Raw genomic sequence first — 22,741 nt, 5'->3', positions numbered from 1 at the left:
GAACAAGCTTAAGAATTCTCAGTAACTTAAATTGGACTGAACATAGCTATTTGAACGGATTTGGCTTACAATTAAACAAGCTATAATGAGAACATTGTTTTATTACAATACAGTCTGAATAAAAGCTGGATGTACCTTTTAAGAGAAATGCATTTGATACTTGATTGGGACTGAAACTATTACAACCGTAATGTAAGAGAAAAGCATGTGCCTGGAGGAGATTTAGAAAGATAGACTATCTGGGACTTAGAGTTATTTTTTAACTTTGATTATCAGACTGAGTTATACTGTGGAGAAGATGGCATTGCAACTTGAAGCACTTGATAAAAAAGATGTTATGGTTACCATATTCTCCTTAAAGCAGGAAATCTGTCTGCTGGCAGAGTTGATACAAAACAGGGTGGAAACTTTTATTTTGAAATACAGCAAAACTGAAAATTTACATGAGTGGAGTGGTAAAGAGACCCCAGTGATGTCTACAGAGTCGAGAGAAGTGGACAAAGATCCGTTGGGAAAGGAGCCGAAAGAAATCAAAATGTAGACATTGTACGCAGTTACAAAGAGGAGGCGGAATTCAAGACTGATTAAAGTTTTTACAGGAGGAAGTGACGGCTTGGAGGCCTCATCACTTTTAGCAAAATTGATGAATGTGCCAAAGGAGGAAGAGGCAGACTTCATCAAGAAGATCTTGGAAAACTTTCAAAAAGAAGGGATTATAAATTTTCTCTTTTACGTAATTGGTCAACATTGAATTAATAAAAGAAAACTGGCATGTGACTTTGAAATGGCAAGTGAAGTTTTTAGAATCTGGATGTTTCTCTTCTGTTTGTTATTTTCATCTATGGATCATATATTTTTAAAGCTAAATAAATCTTTTCTGCTTATGTTTGTTCTCAACATTGTCAAATTAACTAATTAGTTCTTATTTTTAATATTGCTAAAGTTAACCGGTTAGTTCTATCTTATGGTAGATAGAACTTTTCTTTCTTTCTGCTTTTCTCATTTGTATGTACTGAAGATGAATCGTTTGAATTTGTATCATAAACAATAGTATTATATAATGAAATAATAAGAGTGTAGAATTTAATCAATATGCAGGTGACACTCAGCTGTATTTGCTGTTGGTGACCAGCCGGCCTCGATCCCATCATCTCTGGTAGAGGGTTTGGAGGCCATGGTGGGCTGGCTAAAGCAGAGTAGGTTGAACCCCTCAAAGGCACAGGTTCTGTGGCTGGTGGGGACCAGGGCTGGAGTTGGAGCACAGATTGCCTGCCCTTGATGGGGTGCTACTAACACCATTGCCAGCTGACAGGAGCTTGGGAGTGACCCTGGAGGTGCAGGTCACACACATTGCTAAAGTGCCGTTCTTTCATCTACGCCAGGCTAGGCAACTGGCTCCCCTCCTGCCTCACTCAGACCTAGCCACAGTAATCCAGGTGACGGTCACCTCCAGGCTAGACTACTGTAACTCACACCACGCTGGCCTGCCCTTGACTTTGACCCAGAAACTCCAATGGGTCCAGAATGCAGCAGCACAAGTCCTGATGGGAATGCCACGGATAGCACATATTCTACCTGTGCTGCACCAGCTACACCGGCTTCCGGTTGAGTACAGAGTTAGATTCAAGATTCTCGTTATGACCTTTAAGGCCTTGATCTGTCAGGGACCAACGTATCTATGAGACCATCTCCTCCACTATGCCCCTGGAAGAGCATTACGCTCTACAGGTAAAAATCTACTGGTGATCCCTGGCCCCAGAGAGGACAAGCTGTTCTCAATGAAGGCCAGGACCTTTTCAGTCCTGGCCCTGACCTGGTGGAATGCTTTGCCAGAAGATACTAAGGCCCTGCAAGATCTTCTACAATTCTGCAGGGCTTGCAAAGCAGAGATGTTTTGCCAGGCTTTTGCTTAAGGACAGTGACAGTTGTTGGGCTAGTGCCCCGCTCGGGGATTCTCTGCTCCTGATGCCTCAAAAGCTGAATTGTTGCACGCTACAAAGGATGCCATCGGGTTGTAAACTGTTCTTAATTAACTGGATTTACTGATTTTATATGTATTTTATGTTGATGTACATTGCCTAGAGCCTGGCATCGGCCAGGATAAGGTGAAATAATATCTGAACAGAGAAATTCTTTTATCCGCCCCCTCATATGTAAATTCATAGGTCACACTGAAAAGTGGCTGGTTTATTACCTCCTATGTGATCATAACCCTTGAACATATGAAGCTGCCTTATACTGAATCAGACCCTTGGTCCATCAAAGTCAGTATTGTCTACTCAGATTGGCAGCGGTTCTCCAGGGTCTCAAGCTGTCTGGACTCTTTTATGGAGATGCCAAGGATTGAACCTGGGACCTTCTGCTTACCAAGCAGATGCTCTACCACTGAGCTACCATCCCTCTCCTATATTACTAGTCAAGTGGCTAGGTTTCTTCTAGCTGCTTTGAGGTTAGGGAACAGTTTGTAAACAACCCTGGATAATATTGCCCTTTTTCTCTCCACTGGTTGTTTTTCAGTTATGTAATTCTTGTTCCTTATTCTTTTTCTCTGCCTCATTCTACCTTGACATGTTTATGATTAATGCCTAATAATGGGTTTTTTAATTTGACATCTTCTGTTCAGAGACAGTAGGGATGGAAACTGTACAATGAGACCATTATGTAGATCAAAGGTGTCAAACTCCCATCCTTTGGGCCGCACCCGGCCTGCCCAGGGCTTTAATCAGGCCTGCGGGGCTCTTTTCTCTCCTTCCTCCCCCTCCTGTCCTCACTCTTTGAAGCTCCGATGCTGCAGATGCGGATGACATTCCCAGCTCCCTCTGCCTTGACTTTGCTGACTTCTGGGCTTCCAAAGCTGCAAGGAAAACATGGAATGGTTTTCACATTGAGGTCTGTGCACCCATAGATCTTAATGGAAAATCCATTCCATGTTTTCCTTGCAACTTTGTGCTATGATGTATTTCAATGGACTGGAGCTAAGTCTGCATTTTGCAACTTTTTACAGCATTTATGGCCAGTTGAAGCTCCTTGAAAATAAAGGGTTGCTCCTTTGAGCCAGCTTGTCTCTGATGAATGAACTGATGCCTAGTGAGTACTCTAACCTGGAAACCCACATCCAGAGGGGAATATTATATTGGAGAGAGCCATTGCCAATCTGAACGGGGAGGGGGAGAGAGAAGCTTGCAATACCTAACCATTTCATGTTTTCACAGGCTCAGAGCATTTTACATTTTAGTTTATATTTTTAGCTTCTGCTGTGATCTTTGTACTTTTTCTTCATGTTTTATTTTAAAAATTGCATTGCCAAATCCCAGTATTCCCCCACCTTTCCATTTTAAACAAAAATACTACAGTTTTAAGCATGTTTGTATTTTAAGTTAAAAATAATATCTTTAATTGTGTTTGTGTATCCTTTATAAAGTTTATATCGCCACTATCTTGCAGTACATTTTATGACATGCATGGCTTGGCTCCACAAAGCCCCATTTGTGTCAAATCTGGCCCTTGTTAACAAATGAGTTCCACACCCCTGTAGATACTTGAACATTTGTTTTCATTTTTAAGTCTTTTTTAAAAAAAGATTATGATCCTCAAAGTGAATGAATACTATATAACTTAGATGCTTTATAACTAAGGAATTTATCAGCACCATCTTACATTCTTTAGAATGATAACAAGGCAGCTTGCTCCATTGAACAAAAGCTGTCCTTGCTATGGCTCAATGAACCTGGCTGGTAAAGTGGTACCTCCAGTAGGACCTGTTGGGCAGATTAGGAGTGCTGGGTATAAGTAGAAAGGCAGTTCTTTAGGCAAACTTCCTTTATCCCCCCCCCCCCGCCCGGTTTATTTTTCTGTTCAGAAGAAAAGAGACAGCATTTCATTGGTTTAATGCAAGCTGGTTGTGTGCCTCTAAGGGTTGCAATCCTAAGGACTCTGTCCCAGGAATAAGCATCCACTAATAACATAGGATTGTGCTCTCTGTTTCCTGGAGGAAGGAAAGGGGCCCCCAGAATATATGCTGATTTGGAGATATTGCTGGGAAACCAGTCTGATCCTGGCATGCAATACCCTATCTGGACTACAGGAAACCTATGTAAAGGTGCCATATATTAAAAATGTTTACTGGCTGTGGTTGTTGTCATAGTGTTGCCAATCTCCAGGTGGGAAGAAGAATACAACAAGGGAGGTTCATGAGAGAGACAGCAATACTACAAAAAAAGTGAATAAATATATGAATGGACTGTCACTCTTTTCATCTGTTTGATAAAAAGAGTTACAGTGTATTCGTAAATTTGTTCATGGTTTTTTGTAGTATTGCAACCTCCAGGTGGGGCCTGGAGATCTCCCACTTTTACAACTGGTCTCCAGCTGGCAGTATGTGTAGATTCTTTGAAGGTCATGTTTTCATCAAGGAATGATGTTTTCCTGTGGCTCTGAGAAGAATGTTTGTACTGTTATAAAGGATCAAGCAGATGAAGGCATTCGAAACAGTCTGGCTTCGAGAAAGGATGAGTTCTCTTTCTCTCTTCAGTTTATTATTCTCCATGAATTCTCGTTTGATTTTCAATGCCCTGCATCGCTGCATTTTCTGTTCCACAAGTGGTAGGCATTTGGATATTATAAGAGCAACGAAAATCACTCTAATTCAGCTCTCTTGAAGAATGATTGGAAATACAGATTTAAAGAGACAATGTCTGTACGGAATCCCGGATGAGTGACTGGACTATTATTGTGACTGAAGTATTATTTTGGATTGTATTGTATTGCGTATATGTCAGTATGTATGAATTGTATGAAATATAGTATCTTGCTTTCTTTGGTGATTTTTCTGGTCAGCCACATTGACACTGAAGCTTGTATATTTGTTACACTAACCCCTAGAGAAAATTGCTGTTTTGAAAGGTGGACTCTATGGCATTGTACCATGCTGAGGCCCGTCTCCTCCCCAAACCCTGCCCTCTCCCGGATCCTCCCCCAAAGTCTCCAGGTATTTTCCAAAGCAGACGGTTACCCTAGGTTGTCATAATCATCAGCACTGTCCATCGTTCAAGATAGGAAATTGCTGAGAAGACAATATGGCATAATATCAAAGCTCTCCTTAATAAAGTCGAATGGTGACAGGTAATTATGAAGGTGCTGGGACAGGAACTTGTCTCTTTAGATCAGAGAAGTTACTGAAAGGATAGCTTGGCATATGGAGGAGCAAAAGGGCATTAACAATTTGAGAATGTATCGACTGTACATACACATTTCTGAAAACTTTAAATATTCTTCAAATTAACTAGTATTTATAGAGATATTATAATAGCTTAACCCTAAAGAAATCCGTGGCGCAGAGTGCTAAAGCTGCAGTCCTAAGCTCTTCTCACGACCTGAGTTCGATCCCCAGTGGAAGCTGAGTTTTCAGGTAGCTGGCTCGAGGTTTACTCAGCCTCCCATCCTTCCGTAGTCGGTAAAATGAGTACCCAGCTTGCTGGAGGGGGGGGAGGTGTAGATGACTGGGGAAGGCAATGGCAAACCACCCCGTAAAAAGTCTGCCATGAAAACGCTGTGAAAGCAATGTCACCCCAATGTCACCCTTGAAGCATGGTATCAGCACTGATTTTAACAGTGAAACCCTAAGCACGTTTATTCAGAAGTAAGTTCCATTAAATTAAGTGAGATTTTGTCCTTATCAAGGGTGTATCTACAATTTCTGAGTTGTGGATGTGAACTCAAAATATAAAATATGTTCAGAAAATGTAACAGTGAATGGGCAGTGGATGTACAAATACTGGCAACAGATCTTGGAATTCTGTGCACTGAACTACCATCAGCATACCCCAAATGGGCCTTCTTTGTAGAAAAAGTCCAGCAGGAACTCATTTGCATATTAGGCCACACCCCCATCACCAAGTCAGCCGGACCTGCTCAGAAAAAGCCCTACCCCAGAACTATAAGAATAGTTAACCAAATTCAAGCTCATGCAGTGCAACTGTGACGGCATTTTCCTGGGAGTAAGTCGCACTGGAGAAACATGAGATTCTGAGTAGACCTGTTTAGAATTGCTCCCTTTGTGGAAAGGAAGGACTATGGGAATAGATTTCTTTTCCCATACTCTTTCTTAATAAACATATTGTGTGTTCTGAGAAAAAATGTATATGCTGCACAATTACAGTAATAAGTGATGTAGTAGAAGATTTGTTTGACTAACTTTTTGCAAATTAGGGGTTTAGAAGAGAACAAAACCTTTCTAGCGAATGCAAGGATATAAAGACAGCTCAACAGTGTAGCTATTGACTAAATATTGATTGTTTTGGGCCACAGAAGATTGTCGAGGTATTTACTCTTTCTTTCTTTTCTATTCCTGGAACAGCTTCTGTAATTGGAAACCGGAACTGGGGTTAAGTGTAGCATAAAAGCAGCTCTGAAAAGCAATAGTTTTGAATTATGGTAAGGTTTATGGGAAAGCTGTACATTTTACTCCTCACATTTTAAAGCTGTACCTCATTTTTAATGCTAGAAGCAAATCTATTGCTTCTCTGTTGTAAGCTATTAAAAACACAAATGAAATGAACTGGTCTGTCCATCTTAATAAAGAGCCACAATTCCCCATCTTGGTACACAAAGATTTTTTTCTTGCAAGCAGCAAGGAGCTATATAATTAAATGCTGGCATTTGTAGACTACTAGTGTTACATAAACAGTAATTGTACAGAAAATTGAGAGAGCATTTTATATTGTGAAATTTCCAAACATCTTCAAGTGGTATAGTATCATCCAGAAGTAATATGAAAATACAAATTTGTTCAAGCATGTCTTTAAAGCATAGTCTTGTTTCCCATATAGACCCCTTACGTAATGCATCTCTTTTGCTTAAAAAGAGGATCTCTCTTACCTAGACTCTAGATAAGCAGGTTTTGCTTGACTATTTCTAGAGATGCAACATAACTGGACATTTTGAAGGCATGAGGGGGGAACGTTTGCACCCCCCCCCCCCAGTTTTTGGGAGTGGAGGGGATGAAATTTTGGGAGAAATTGAAATTATTCAATACTTACAAACTTTTACTGTTCTATCAAACATGAACTAATTTTAGTGTTTTAACAACAAAAATTGCATAATTTATAACTTAGCATATAAAATTGCAATATTTTTGTTTTGTTTTGTGTGTGTGCATGCATGCCTAGAAGTCATGACAGACTTCTAGTAATCCTTAGTGGAGCTGGGAGGCAAGGGCATTCAGAGGGGTGGCCTGCTGCTCTGCCTCTGCATCCTGGCCCTGGTATTCCTTGGAGGTCTCCCATCCAGGTACTTCCCAGGATCCCATTTGTAGAGAAAATATTTCATGGGAGTTCCCCCCCCCCCTCCGTACTCTCCCAGATTTCCAGTTTTTCCATTAGAGAAAAATGGGAAATAGTGTGAATAAATTATTGGCCATGGGTGGGGTGGGGGGAGACTAGAAGTTGTTGTTGATTGTTTATTAAAGTTAGAATTCATGGAAGCAATACGTTAGCAAGGAAGTAATTTTTGCTTGTGCTTTGGAGCTATTACCGACAGAAGGGTGCAGATAGTCCTCATTAAGAAGCTTTACACACATATGAAACAGGCTGTTAGTTTTTCTTTTGGTCTATCAGTTCAGTGCTATGATCCACAAGACAAGAGGAGTAAGTATGCAGGCAAGATCGTGTAGATTGTAGAATATCCTCCTTAGTAAAACCAGAGGTTCAATAGAAATGTCTTGGCTGTAGGTTGTTAACATGGTGTATGTTTAATATTTGTACTAGCATTGTTCACTTTTCATATAAAAGGCTTCCTTGGGAGGTGGTGGGCTGTCCTTCCTTGGGTTTCTTTTTAAACAGAGGCTAGATGGCCATCTGACAGCAATGCTGATCCTGTGAACTTGGAGAATTTCCTGCATTGTGCAGGAATTTCCTGCATTGTGCAGGAATTTCCTGGGGATCCCTTCCAACTCTATGATTCTATGAAAGAGCTGTTTGAATCAACATGTCAGTTTGTAAAGTGATCACTTGGCAATTTTCAAGTGTCTATGTATACAAGCCCTTTTTTGCTTTGTTCTTTTAACGGCTTCTGCCGTATTGAATATATATATGTGTGTGTGTGTGTGTGTGTGTGTGTGTATGTTGCTTTTGGGGTTGTTAGTATTTTATTTTGTTTCTATATATTTTTGTATATTTTAAATAAAATTTTAAAAATGGGGGGAAACCTGTTTCTGCTGTAATTCTAGTGCTGGACTCCCTTCTGAGGGAGAACCTGTTCTGGTTAAATGAACATTTCATTTTCCATTGTTGAGCTTTTAAAAAGTTTTTATTCTTGCAGCTTTATAGTACTCTATTCTTTTGTTTCTCTTTGTTTTCAGCTAGGACTGAATGAGCTTTGGATTATTTGAAGAGACCATTCTGCTGGCTTGTAGGAACAGACATTCATATAAATGCCGGTATGTATGTGTGTGTGTGCCATTGTTCCTTGCTCAGATTCTTGTTAACATTAAGCCTGCGTTTTAATTTGATCACAACCTAGAAGAACCATAAGGCAAACCATGCAATGCAAGAAATAAGTTATGCTTTGTTGTAACTTTGAGCTGTTTTATAAACTAAGACTGTTTAATTTTACTGAAGTGCTTTGCAAGGCCAGATATGCCATTTTCCCATACGAAAGTTGTTCCTTGTGTTGCAGTAAAACAGACCATCTATTTGACTAAATTTATGATATAAAGAAAAACATATGTACAGAAGTTGTTCCAGAGATATTGTTTATATGGTAAGCTCACCCTTAACTGTGACAGTGTTCTGGGCCTATTGCTCTCAGTGGAGCAGCTTCAGGCAAACCTGAATGACACTTTTTCCCTTGACCCATTTCAGCCTGTCTTTAGGTCTATTTATAACATAGAGATGGCTTTAATTTCACCGATAGATGATTCATGTCTACTGATGAACAAAGAAAATTGTACTCTATCGACATTGCTTGCTTGATTGGTCAGTGGATGTTGATCATTCTGTTCTGTAGACCAATTGGAGAATGAGGGTATTGGGAGCTTTTTCTTCATTGACAAAATCTGTTTTGTACACTAGGATGCCAATAATTAAGCTGATGTACACACTTAAAGGACCACTTCTCCCAATTTGAATCCATGTATCAGCTTGTATCTTCCTAGACATCTTTTATGAGGGATTGTATCAGTTCAGTTGCTGATCCCCCTCTCTGGAATAGTTTTTAGAAAATGTGAGGGAATTTTCTTGTTTAGCTATCACTCAAAAGACCTGTAAAACTTTGCTTTTATTCCAGAGAATTTCCTGAGCTTGTGCCTGTTTTGTTTTATGCTGTTAATTTCATTGTGTATTGTACTTGAATTTTGTAGACTGCTCCAAACATTTGAAAGGTGTGGAATAACATTGTAGTAAAAATGGAGATTTATTATTGTGCCTTTGGTCCCTGCTGAAAAATTACAAGGGTGAAAATTGGTTTATCTGATAACATCTCATTTTCAGAAAAGTCTGGGGCCTATATTCTGTATTTATTTTGCATCCCCCCACACCATCTCTGGACTTCAAAGGTTCAACAAAACACACACATCTAGCTTTGTGCTCCATTTATAGAAACAAATAACAATAAAACATTGAAGTATTTTGTAATATTCTCTTTATGTGTAGTATATCAATGTGAAAGAAGACTGCAAAGCTATGGCTTTCTGTGCAAAAATGAGAAGTTCCAAAAGAAATGCAGAACTGACTACATATGCTCAAGAGCAAGGGCTGGAAGTGGTATTCTATTTGCAAGAGAAGCCTCTCCGGTATACATATGGCAAGTATACAGCAGAAGAACTTTGCATTGAAGCTGCCCAAAAATGCTGTGAGTACTGCATTAATCACCAATCTTACTATTTTAAGTGGCACAGGAAATGTATGTTCTGCAAAAATGCCCTGTGTAGTTTTGGGTATAGAAAAGAATTTTTCTGCAGAGGTTTTTCTTTTTTGGAATCCTTGTTTTATTATATTTAGCATTGTTCTTTTCTTTGCCAGTTAACCCTTACAGAAATTCTCTGAAGTAGGCTGAGACTGAGGATCAAAAATGAGCTTGGAGGTTACTGCCTTCTGTTCCCCTCCCTATGTAGCTTCCATTTTTGTATGATCGTTCATGTTTTGTTATGTTAGCAGTGTTTTGTTGTCTCCTGAAATAAGACTTTCAAATGTTAAAATCTCTTTAAAAGTTGAAGGACCACAAAAAGGGAGGAGTGCGCACAAGCCAATAGCTTTTTTCTGCCGCTTGAGACCATGGTTTGAAGAATCATCTTCTTAACTGAGCACTGTCTTCTCCTGTGGATCTAGGGTTGGTCAGGAAGTTCCACTGTGGTAGTCAGTTTTATAGAGCAAAGCTCAGCATTTGGCACTGTTCTGGTTTCAACAGAATGCTTTTCTGTATCTCTTAGGGTTGCCAGGTCACATTGCCCCTCCAGTGGGGGGATTTGAGGGGTGTACCAAGGGTGTGCCGGGATGTTGTGTGATGTCCTCAGAACAATGACATAACTTGGAAGTGACATAATCACATAGCAGGTGCTCTGGTATTTTGGTGAAACTCTATGGTTTCTTAACCCTCAAAACCATAGTTTGTCCAAATACCAGAGTGTCCCCCACATGATGTCCCTGGTGTGATGACATAATTTCAGGTGATGCCATCATGTTGGTGAAACATCCCTATTTTAGAGGAGGGGTTTTCCCCACTGGCCAGCTGGCCCATGGTAGTGAGGATCCCTTAAAATTGGGAACTGTGGGCTGCAACCCTAGTATCTCTTTATGTATCTTTTTTGCCTTCTAGTGATTGTATTGCAGTACTGCTTGCCCATTTCTGTCCTACAAGATCCTGTTATTTGAAAACAAAGGATTATTTTGTCTGCCCAAGTGAGTTCCTTGTGTAAAAGAGCTCTAATAGCCCCTCTTTAAAAGGCCCTGTCCCTTTTGACTCATTGTTTATGAACAGTGAAGATCTCTTGGGCAGACTTCAAGAATGTATCTGCTGATCATGGTTGCTAAATGAAAATGGTTTATAATAAGTAACAATGAATACTTAAAACGTTCATTTATTATTCATACTAATTGAGTTTCAGAGCTGTCAAACACTTGTCAGTACTGTTCTAGCCTATATACAGCACAATGTTGGTATCTTCTCTTTTATTTATTTGTTTATTTATACTTCTATCCTGCTCTTTTTCACAAGTGGGCTCAGGGTGGGTTACAATCAGTTAAAAACAGTTAAAATACAGCAATAAATCAAATAAAATTACAACACAATACCAAGACAACAAAACATTCTCAAGATGACAGTTTCCAGAAAGTCCTGGTTGAGCCTGTGTATATGCCAGATGGATCAGGGTTAGGCAATAGATATTGACCATGTATAACTTACCGGTATCTCTGTATGAGGGAAAAGCAAGGTAATGGAGGGGGTGGGCGGTAGGAAGGCTGTTATGCATGGACATCCACTGCCTTAACCAAGGGCCTGGCCAAACAGCTCAGTTTTGCAGGCCCTACAGAATTGTAAGAGATCCTGCAGGGCTCAAATCTTGCCTGGTAGAGCATTCCACCAGAGCCAGAGTTGAAACCAGCCCCCCAAAAAATTCTGCCGCACAGGGGTAACCAGAAAATGTCGCTGAGAAAAGTGCAGGGCTCTCTGTGGAACATATGGGGAGAGTACATCCTGCAGGAATGATGGCCCCCAACCGCATAACTGGGTGAGTGATATGTCCCCAATGAGGAAAAATTGTGCACTATTGGGCCCTAGGAAAGTATCTCGAAGGAAAGTCCAGAATTGCTTGTAATTTTTTTGTATTTTTCGTGAGTGTATGTCTGCACCTGGAAGTCATGTCGACCAGTGTTCCCTTAAGCTGTGAAGTCCTGTGAGCAAAAACTCTACTTTGTGAGCTATTGGCATTAAAGATGCAAGCTACTGGCATTAAATCTGTAAGCTATTGCATAAATTAGTGTGTTCTGGGGCATCCTTCCTGAGCTAAGACAAAAATGTGTGAGCTGGAGGCTAAAAAACTGTGAGCTGACTCACACCTACTCAGCTTAGAGGGAACACTGATGTCGACCTTTGGTGACTGACGCTTACTGGGGCGTCTGGAGAATGTTCAGGGAGGTGGCTGAATAAGTCTGCCCCCATCTCTCAACTGGGTATTTCAAAGACAGTACTAACCATAGTCAACCCTGCTTAGCTACTGAGATCTGACGAGATCGGGCTTGCCTGGGCTATCCAGGTCAGGGCCAGAATTGCTTGTATTATTTCACTTCTTCGTGTTGAATTTTACTGAGGACCCATTTCGATGTTTTATCTCTCTTCCCTTAGTTGTACATGTGATGAGATCAGGATCGAGTACCACAACAGTTCAGAATATCTGTGGTTTATTTGAAGGTTGAACTATACCAAAAAGAGTTTACATTGGATTATTGGGAATGTTTAACAATAATTGAGAGATTCACTGGTTGGGCATTGCTTTCTGTTTCCAAGTGAGAGAAGGCAAATGCAGGGAAGTGCTTGAATCTTAGACCAGCTCCCCATCTTGTTAGAAGTAATGGTGAAAGTAACATCCAAACAGAACCTGTATTTGAGCTCTTTGGAATTTTTGTCCTTATATGGACTTCGTATCCAGATTCTCTGCGACTAGCAGCATTTGAGGCTATAGTGCACTGAATAGTCCTCTTAACATAGTTTTCCTGTTCTTTTGATCAGAGTCTACTAACCTTTCAATGTTAGCCTCCTACAGCTAGAATGTGAAATCAACTTTTGCTACCTTTCAATAATTGATGCAATTAATAACCTATAAAAACATCTTTACAGAAGTGTGGCCACTTTTAAATGTTACACAGCTTCTTAAATAATTCCATTTTAGGAGTTGGCAAGACACATTTGTATGTGCCCTTCATGATATAACCACTGGTGTGATAAGTTTTATTTTTCTTTTACAGCTATATCTCCACTGTGTCACAATCTGTTCGCACTCTTTGATGAGAAAAGAAATTTGTGGTATGCACCAAATCACATCTTCCAGATAGAGGACAAAACTGCACTTCGCGTTCATTATCGTATGAGGTAATATGTTCTGTGGAAAGATTATTGTTGCAACCTCCAGTTATGTCTCCTTCCTTATGACATCTAATTCCTTTCTTTAAAAATGCAACAAATCTTCATGCTGTTGCTCAGGGGATCCTCTTTAAGAGATTACCGTATTTTTCGGACCATAAGACGCACTTTTCCCCCTCAAAAAAGTGGGGGGGAAAGTGTGTGCGTCTTATGGAGCGAAGGGACGATAGGACGTACCTTCCTCCGGGGGGGGGGGGAGGGCGATCTGCTGCCTCCGATCCCGGCGCTTCCCCCGTGCCTGCCTGCCTGGCTCCAGCTCTGTTTCCAGCAAGCGCTGGGATCGCTCCACACTGCCCGCACCGCAAACCCAGTGCTTCGCGAACGCCAGCTGCGGAAGGGACAGCGTGCTTCCTCCGTGCCTGTCTGCCTGGCTACAGCTCTGATGCTTAAAGCAAGCGCCGGGATCAAGGGCGAAGGGAGCGATCCTGGCGCTTGCTGTAAGCGTCAGAGCTGGAGCCAGGCAGACAGGCACGGAGGAAGCACGCTGCCCCCTCCGCAACCGGCGCTCGTGAAGCGCTGGGTTTGCGGTGGGGGCAGCGTGGAGCAATCCCAGCGCTTGCTGGAAGCAGAGCTGGAGCCAGGCAGGCAGGCGCGGGGGAAGCGCCGGGATCGGAGGCGGAGGCAGCGGATCGCCCCCCAAGAGGAAGGTGTGTCCTATGGTCTGGAGCATCTTATGGACCGAAAAATACAGTAAGTTTTTGGTTTTGCTGCTTGTATCAAAATGAATTCTGCCAAAATCTGGTTTGCTGGTATCAGGCATGTTGAGGAACAAAAGTAGATTATAAATCTCTCTTACAAACCCTGTGAGGTAGATTAGATTGAAAAAGAGTAATTGCCCCTAGGATAATCCATTGAATTTACCTGTTCCTAGTCCTGCACTATGACTGCTGTGCTGCAGCTGACTGTCAAGTGGCTAATAAATGCATAAATAATAAGCAGTTCAATGGAACTTTAATAAAGAAGGGTCTGACTTAACTCATTTCTTATAATCTATATTTACAATTTCTTTGACAAGTGGACTTTAAAAAAAATGGTTCAAGCTCAAAAGAGTGTTTGAAATATTTCTGAGCAATGATAGTCATTCAGTATTTTAAAATGTTCCCTGACACCCCACAGGCCAAGACTCCAGCACCCAGCACAATCACCCTGGTTTGGCGAAAGAGGGACTGTTGGGGAACAGGGAGAAGAGGGAGAGTCCTAACATGGCAGTGGGGGAAGGGGAAGTGGGGAATGCCCAAACAACTGCTCAGCTGGGATTGCTGCATTCACTGCTGACCCCATTAGCAGACTCCCAGGGGCTGGTGGCTCGATAGCCACAGAGATGGTCAGTGCGGGAGCATTCACAGCCACAGAGGCAGTGCAGCCAGTGCACCCTAAAACTTCTCTTGTAGTCTGGGGAGGGGATGTGGAATAAAGTAGGTAGCTGGGCTGGGCTAGGTTAGGGAGAGGAAGATGTTGGGTGAGTCAGTGGCTGCATGAAGGGAGAGGGAGAGGAAACCAGCCAGGTTAGAAAAGGGAGCTGGGATTGGTCACAGCCTTTATGCCTTTGGGGAGGGAAATGAACTGGATGCATCCTATCAAAGAGATGTTCTCACAAGGTTGCAGGGGAAGATATGCAGGCTGTGCTCAAGGCAGAGAGAGATGTGGAAAGCCAGCCTAAGGGGATGACAGGGGGGAAAGGTTGACTAACCTTCCCTGCCTTCCCACATATGAGGCGGGAGAATTGGAGAGGTGGCTGAGGGCAGGACACCTCCAGTGGGGCACAAGGACCCTCACAAGCACATCCGAAAGTTGTGGTGGGAAAGTAGTTTGGTGGGAAAGTTTTGTGCAGAGATAATTAGGCCACATTTGAACAAAAAAAAAAAATCAAAGTAAAAACAGGAGGCCACTAATTTGTGTGCAAAGGGATATTTTATCTCAGTTCTTCCTCTCTCAGTTAGAAGGGGATGCTTCTCAGACATGTAAAGCAGGAGAGTAGATATGAAAATAAGATAAATTAATGGGTGTCATAGTAATAAAGCAAGATGCATTTTTATCAAGAGCTGGAAGGCATTTCTGATCATAACCCTGAAATTACTATCACAGTGCCTGTTAACTTCCTTTAAAAATGTTCATTCTTGAGTTGTCAAATACAGAGAAATACTGAAAAAGATCATGTGTCCTAGAAATACACAAGTCCAATTTTATAGTTTTATTACTAAACAGACTATTTTGTATTAAAAATGCAGTTACATTTTTTGTAGAAAACAGTATATTTTATGAAACCCAGCTTTTCACTAGGAACAGATATGTACTTAATTAGAAGGTTACATACTTGATGGGGCCATGTAATGAAAGCTCTAAGACACCAGCAATAACATTGCTTAGCATTTATGCTGTGCCTCGAAGCCTTCAAAGGAAGCATACGTTAGTAGTCTCTAGCAATAGCTCTGCAAGGTCGGCCAGTTGCATTATTCCCCTGTATTGCGGGTGGGAGAGAGGATTGAGAAGATAGTGAACAAATTTGAATCAGCAGTTTTGCAAGTAACTCTATTTAGCTCTGGCAGAAGACCATACAAGCAGGACGACACCCTTCTTATCTGAGTGCCCTTTAAAAGGTCATTTCCTGACTTGGCTCTCATCAAGTTAGTAGTGGGTATTGTTACAGTAAAAGCATGTTTTATGCTTCATATTTAATAGTGTTTAGAATTTGTTCTAATGTCTATATCAAATGTAAGTGTGTATTTAATGACTCCATAGCAAGTGAGAACAGTGGCAGGAAATATTGATCTAAACTCAGCAGTGTTATGCTAGATATTAAATATGATGAGCTGGATTTTTTCCAACATAGAAGTGCTGAAGACAGAGTTCCAATAATAATTGATATCCAGAGCAAATGATTTACTACCATTTATGGGAACACTTAAGTCTTTTAAACTAGCAAACTGTTAATCAAGCATGGATTTTGGAACAAAAAGCCATTAAACATTATTATATTACAAGGCTGATAGTAACTTAGTTGCCCTCTGCTGCTTTTTATAACAGTCAGATAGAGTGGATGGCATTAGATGATGCATGCTCCTTACGCTCTTTTGAGAGAACACAATCCCAAATCCTCTGATATGCTAATTAAAATGAAATTGATAAGCTGGGAAGAAGTGTGCAATGCAACAGCATTTTGACAGGTAGTTTAGGGGTCTGGTATCATGATAAGATTGGATCCCAAATAGCCTTTTTGATGGTTTAACAATACTTATGCCAGTGGAGTGGTAATTTTGTTGACACAAGAGGAAGGCAGTTTTTGCCAGTTTCCTGGTCTGACTTGCCTACCTCCTATGTTCAAGAAGAGTCCCTTAACCCCCAGCCTCTACAAGGAGAATTACAAGTGGCTCTGTATATCGTAGTGCGAAGGGGGTCAAGTTCTGTGAATTTTGTTCCATTCATGAACAATCTCTGGAGATCACTGGTTCTGTTAGCGGTGTCCATGAGTGGTGCACTGTTTTGGGTAAGATTCCTAGTTGTGGCAGGAAACTGGAATTCATGATATATGCAATGCATTCCACCAGTTCTATCTTTCACTGCTTGTTGTGTTTTGCAGGACTGTCTGTTTCTGAGGGTTATATTTAGTGTAGAGCTGGGCATTTATAGTCTAGTTGACTGAACACTGTAAGGCTTGATTTGAATGGAGGAAAAAATTAAACACCTGTTTTTGATTGGAATATTGACATCTGTGGGACTTAAATGCTTAATGCTGCCTGAGTTCTTCCGTTTAGTATCAGACACTTAGTAGTTTTTATCTTCTTGAGTGCTGTGCAGAGTACCATGTTGCAGAAGAGCAGAATGTTAGTGTTCCAAAATAAACAAGCTCTTTGTGACTAAAGTACTGGACTATTTGTTTTTGTGTCTGCTCTAGTTTCTTTTGGTATTTTATACTTAAACCTTGAATATTAAACCTTGAATGTTAAAATATAAAAATATGATAAAATGACAAAAATAGCCCTTGCCTATCTCTGTTTTAAGTGGCATATTAGTATTGTGACTTGCATGTGAATATGTGACTTGCATGTAAAATGTGACTTGCATGTGAATATGGAGAAAGATTGTGCTTGGAAGCTTATTTGTGGAGAGCAGTGGGTAGAAGGAAAAGTGTAAAAAAAAATAATCTTGAGGTCAGATATATGATGGTGCCAAGCCAGTACTCATGTACAACTTCCAGTGGTTAATACATTTGTGTGTATCCACTAACCCTGGCTGTGCCAAAAGTACAACTGAGCAGTGCTATATTACAGCCTCCCAGCTTAAAACAAAGCTTCTAGCCCAGCTGTTGTATGCCCATATGTGAACACTGTTCTGAGTGATACAACAGTATTTTTAGGGCAGAACCTTGCCCAGAGAAGAGGCTAATTTGTGTTGGAAGAGGTTGTACAGATTGCAGACTATGAATTGTACAAGGAAGCTGGGCTTATGTGATCTGTAAATTGTAAGGGTGTGGTTAGGTCATTTGCATCGTAAGAGCACCTTCCTGGGAATAAGCCCAGATGTAGAATTCAGAGTAGACTTGCTTAGGATTGCTCTCTTTGGCTATGAGAGTTGACTTTCTTAGTTCTGTTAGCCATTATAATTAAGCAGCCTTGAACATGCCACTTGTTCATATATTTTTGACAAAGTTGTGTTATGTTTGGTTCTTTTGTTCTCCAGTTCAATCTTGTGTGTATAAAATCCTTACACAACTATTTTTTTCAAGGTTTTACTTTACTAATTGGCATGGGGCAAATGAAAGTGAACCATCTGTTTGGAGACATTCTCCAAAGAAATCAAAGAACTCATATGAGAAAAAACAGGTGCAAGAAGGCACACCTCTCCTTGATGCATATTCACTAGAATATATTTTTGCACAGGTAGGTAACTTGTAGGAAAGAACTGTAAGTCATTTTGTACTTTGTTACATTAGTACCCATTCTTTAAATAAATAATTTTATACAAATTATTTTTGTTCTGTAGCGTTCTGTTTCGTCTTTTGTGCATGTTGGTGTGATCATTTTGTCTGTTGGTGTGCATTTTTAAATGAGAAGTTGTCTACTAGTGTTAATTTATGTACATTATATTTGTACCTCTGTTGCCATCTGTATTGATGGAGCAGCCATTTTAACCAGAATGTGTCTTGCAAAATAGTTCAACACATTTTTGAAAGTTCCTATATGATCTCACTGCTTCATGATAAGTTATGCTGTATCATTTGCCACATTGCTCTTTGTTGCATATGGTACTATTGTATGCAAGACTCTACCGTGAATATTTGGCAACTGCAATTATTCAAACGTAAATGCAGTTAACAAGGGTTTCTTTCACTTATCTATTCAGGGGCAAAATGATTTGGTAAGATGTTTTGCACCTGTTCGGGACCCTAAAAATGATCAGGAAGTTCATGAAATTGAAAATGAATGTCTGGGCATGGCTGTCCTTGCCATCTCCCACTATGCAATAAAAAAGAACATGAGGCTGCCAGAACTTCTTAAGGATGTCAGGTGAGTTGAATTAGTTCTGTATTGTACTGTATGTGAATGGGTTGTACAAGTCAGATGCTTTTGGGTTTCTAGGAGAATTTAAAAACTTTAATTGCAACCTCTTTCATGGATGCTTAATTTTATTTACATTATTCATAGTCCTCCTTTCTCATGGAGGCTCAAGGCAGTTTACAGAATTTACATCAATACAGTCAATGGCTGGGACATCCAATAGAGAAAGCAATAGGGTTTGGATTAGAGATGGGTATGAACTGGGGAAATGGTGGCTAATGTTGGTGTGTGGTTCATTTGATTGCCCAAACCAGTTTGTGGTTAGTTTGGTTCAGGAGCTGTAGAACAGCTGCCTTGTGAGTTAGCAATGCCAAACGCAGTGGGAGTCTCCACTCACCCTCCAAGGTTGGCAGAGATTGGATTTGGAATATTAGAGTTGTAGCCTCCCAAAGAGGTGCCCCAGGAAAGCTCAGCTCTAGCTCTCTCATGACAATGAGCTACGGTAACTCTTCTCTCTTTGTGCTGCAAAGTGAAAGCATCTGAGTCAGAGTGTCTGCTCCCATAAAGCAAAATGGGAGCTCTGAGATTGGCTCCCAGAGTTGCCAATCAAGCTATGGACAACTGCTGTGGGTGTTTCTAGGGCTCCCAGAAGTCCACCCCCAGTGTTGCCTAGGAATTTTGAATTGTTGCCAGACAGTCTTGCAAACAAACTGTGAAGACAAAATGATACACTGCAAAAAAAAAAAGAGAGACAGATAACACATCTTGCAGTTTATCCTGCACTGTCAGCAGTAACTTGATCCCAAGTTGTAATTCCATAGTGCTGGTGGCTATTCTATACCTTTGGGATATATGACAGGCTCCTTGGAACACTGATTTCTTGCATTAACAAAGGGACTTTCCAGTTCACAATTCTCATTAACATTGCCGTGCTCATTAGCAATGCTGTGCTAAAGTTTGAGCACTTAACGAAGATATCATTTGCAGAATTTATGCCATCCCTAGGCTGTCCATAGTTTCTGCATATCTTTACTGCATACTAGAGTTAGGAGTTCACTGGATCTGCTGCTACCAGTCAAGTATTTTCATAACCCAGAGTTTGTTTTAGCTCTCAGAAAACAGTTTGCTTTGAAAATATAGTTCTGGGTTTAGGGCCAAGTATGGCTAGGGTTATTCATCAAGCCTCTTCCTTTGCCTCAGATTTGCCATCCTTCTGTAAAAATTATAATGCAGAGAAAAGGTGCCCATCGGGTAGAAAGTAACTGTGCTATTGGCCTTGTCCATGCAGTCAAGTGAGATCATATTCTTATGCAGACTGTAATTGCATTATCTGTTTTTTGTGATGTGGAAGTATGCATGAAGCAGGCTCAGTGTTTTTGTATACTGCGAAGGCAATTTAAATCATTTAAGAGTATGAGTTTTAAGTCTAAAAATCAAAAATACTTCTATGTACAGAAGAGAGATGGCATTTAACGTCATTAAGCATGTAATCCAAATTATAAACTATGAATGTTAACTTATTGTGCTTTAAACTTCCCTGGAATATCTTAAATCTTATAGGAAAAATTGATTTTCCTTCTAAACCATGATATTAAATCAGATGGCTGAGCCCAGCAACTTTTAAAATCCTTGTAGGTGGTTTAGTATTCCAGATTGGTATTCCAGATTGGATGAGTGAAATGTAGTACTGGATATTTATAAAACTGAAGATCCAGACAATACCTACTGACTCCTATTATGTAGATAAATTAAAGGGGAAATAGTAAACTTCATAAGAAAATTAGCCAATGCTTCAAGCATCCATTTTAACTGATGGTTCAGACATTGAGTAGCGTGAACCAATATTGTTTCAGAGGGGCAACCATGTTAGTCCATTGCTGAAAAATTAAACAGGAGTATAGTGGCACTGTAAAAAACATTTATTCCAGCATAAGTTTTTGTGAGTCAGTGTTTACTTTATCAGATACAGGAGGAGGTAAGAGGCCAAAGAAGTAAATCCTTCAGCTTTTCTGGAAGGCATATATCTTTGCATGCTTGACTCCCAACAGGTTTGCCCTTGACCAGTAGGAAAGGTTAGGATAATTGATTCATGTATTATTACACTGTCCCTAATTCAGTTATATATGTTGCCAATCTATTACACCAATTGTAATAAATTTCCTAGGCGGAACCGAGCAATTCTTTGCTCCTTTCAGACTTTTCTAAAAAAATTACTTGTAACAAAATTTTGTATAATGGCATGTACAATATGAAAGCAGATGGCTGAGTTCTTCGAATAACTGACCACATCAGTTATGAAATGTGTGCAAGAATTTTCAAATGTTGGGTTATAATGGCCCTTTTTGCTGGTCTTGGTATTGTACATGGGAGTTTGAATTGTTTTTATTCATATATTTTGAGCTGACCATGTATCAGAATTAACTGAACTAAAACAAAGCAAGCAAATATATCTGGGGCTGTATTTATCTTTCTGCTAGAGGATCTGGATCCTAAGATGAGGGTCCAGCCTCTGGACAACCAACAGCCCAGGAAAATGATCCAAAGGGGGAAAGCAGCAGAGACCACACATGTTGTTTGGAAACAATTAGAATTAAACTCTGGGGACAGATTCTGGTTCCCGTTACAGGGCAAGGGACTTGATTGAAAATCAATGATTCTGTCCTTTCAGGACTTGGAAAGTGGGGGAGGGAGCAAGATGGCTTATCAGAGGTGTTTCAGATGTGGGTACAGTTGTTTCTTTGACAGAGTGATAATGCAGTAGGATACTTTTAATCATTGAGCAATCATTTATTTATTTATGAAAATATTTGCACCCTGCCTTTCTTCTTGGCTCAGGTGGTTTATAGTAATTATTCAAACATTGCAAGCTTAGACTAAAAACAAAATCACAAACTCCAGATACCTCTCTCATATGCCTGCTATTCATAGCCAATCAAAAGTTCTGCCAAACAAGGAAGTCTTTCAGTATTTCCTAAAGATCTCCAATGAAGGTGCTCCTTTCATCTCCTCAGCCCTTCAGGAGCCCATTACATAGGGTGGGAGCTGTTATAAACCTACCCTGGGTCTATATGTGTTTATATGGATGCAGTATGTTCCTGTGCATGTAGATAGTGTTCCTTTTGTGCCACTACTCCAAATTAAAAATCCAGCCTCTTATGTTACTAGTGATTTGGGGAACACTGGTAAAGGTTGCCTCTGAGCATGTGTGAATGGTAGAGTCCTCCAATTACTTCAGCCCTCCTCTTGTGCATGCATGTTTAGTGTGAGTGCCTAAGATGCACAAATAGAAGTTGAATCACTCTTAAACAGGAAATCTTTAAAACTACAGGTTAAACTAGAGCAGATGAAAGGGAAAATAATTTTCATGCCTACTAGATCTAGGGCAAAGAACAAGAAAACATAAAATGAAGCCAAACTTAAGAATACAGAAGATTTAACTCTGGAACCTCTAAATTTTTTGTGCTCTTTCTTTCTTACCTCTCCCTACAAATATCTGCTTCTGGACTTCATTGTGAGAATTTTGCTAAACTCTCAGATTGGACAAACTTTATAATATTTTTCCCCACAAAAATGAGAAATAACCAACACATATCAAGCAGACAGATGAAAATCTTCATTATGCCACTGTGGCCACATAGGAGAAAGTAATTTTAAAAGTATGATGGGAATAAGGTTTTATTATGACAGTTATAATTCAAGAAGCATTTTGAAGTAGATGCGGAGCTGATATAATTTAGTACACCCTTCTGGTGATGTCAGGAGTGTGTGGCTTATGCAAATGAGTTATGCAAATGAATTGTGCTAATGAGCTCTGGCACCTCTTTTTTCTACTAAATGACCCCTCTGTACAGCAAATGTAAATCCTGACCCCTACTTGCTTCATGTAGGAGGATCCAACTCCTAGCATTTGAACATTACAGGATGTTTCCAACATTTTAATCTTTCCTGCCTTAGCTGGCAAAAAGCCTCTTACCCAGTCCCCATGTGGAAAGGTGAACCCTTATTTCTCAGTCAACCAAGGGTTTACATTCCACACATCTCAGAACCCAGGTCAAATTTTACAACAGTTAGCCATCTTGCCCTTCCTGACAGATGGAGTAAATGGCTATTTCCCT

The 22,741-nt window shown here is 40.3% G+C and overlaps 1 protein-coding gene across 4 annotated transcripts in view; it reads left to right on the top strand.

The window, feature by feature from the left end:
- JAK1 (Janus kinase 1) overlaps positions 1 to 22,741 on the top strand; it is a 142,826-nt gene that overhangs the window by 82,155 nt on the left and 37,930 nt on the right. For 2 of the 4 annotated variants that reach the window (XM_060231953.1, XM_060231952.1), the window contains 5 exons: positions 8,357 to 8,434; positions 9,648 to 9,846; positions 12,957 to 13,080; positions 17,855 to 18,008; positions 18,472 to 18,635. In XM_060231953.1, the coding sequence (XP_060087936.1) occupies positions 8,429 to 8,434; positions 9,648 to 9,846; positions 12,957 to 13,080; positions 17,855 to 18,008; positions 18,472 to 18,635 (647 nt within the window). In that variant the 5' untranslated portion in view covers positions 8,357 to 8,428. The remainder of the gene's footprint in view (positions 1 to 8,356; positions 8,435 to 9,647; positions 9,847 to 12,956; positions 13,081 to 17,854; positions 18,009 to 18,471; positions 18,636 to 22,741) is intronic. The other 2 variants (XM_060231954.1, XM_060231955.1) reach the window with 1 other exon arrangement.

Source organism: Heteronotia binoei, chromosome 2 (assembly GCF_032191835.1).
Source record: "Heteronotia binoei isolate CCM8104 ecotype False Entrance Well chromosome 2, APGP_CSIRO_Hbin_v1, whole genome shotgun sequence".
Classification (NCBI taxonomy): domain Eukaryota; kingdom Metazoa; phylum Chordata; class Lepidosauria; order Squamata; family Gekkonidae; genus Heteronotia; species Heteronotia binoei.
This window is presented reverse-complemented; position numbering and strand designations above follow the sequence as displayed.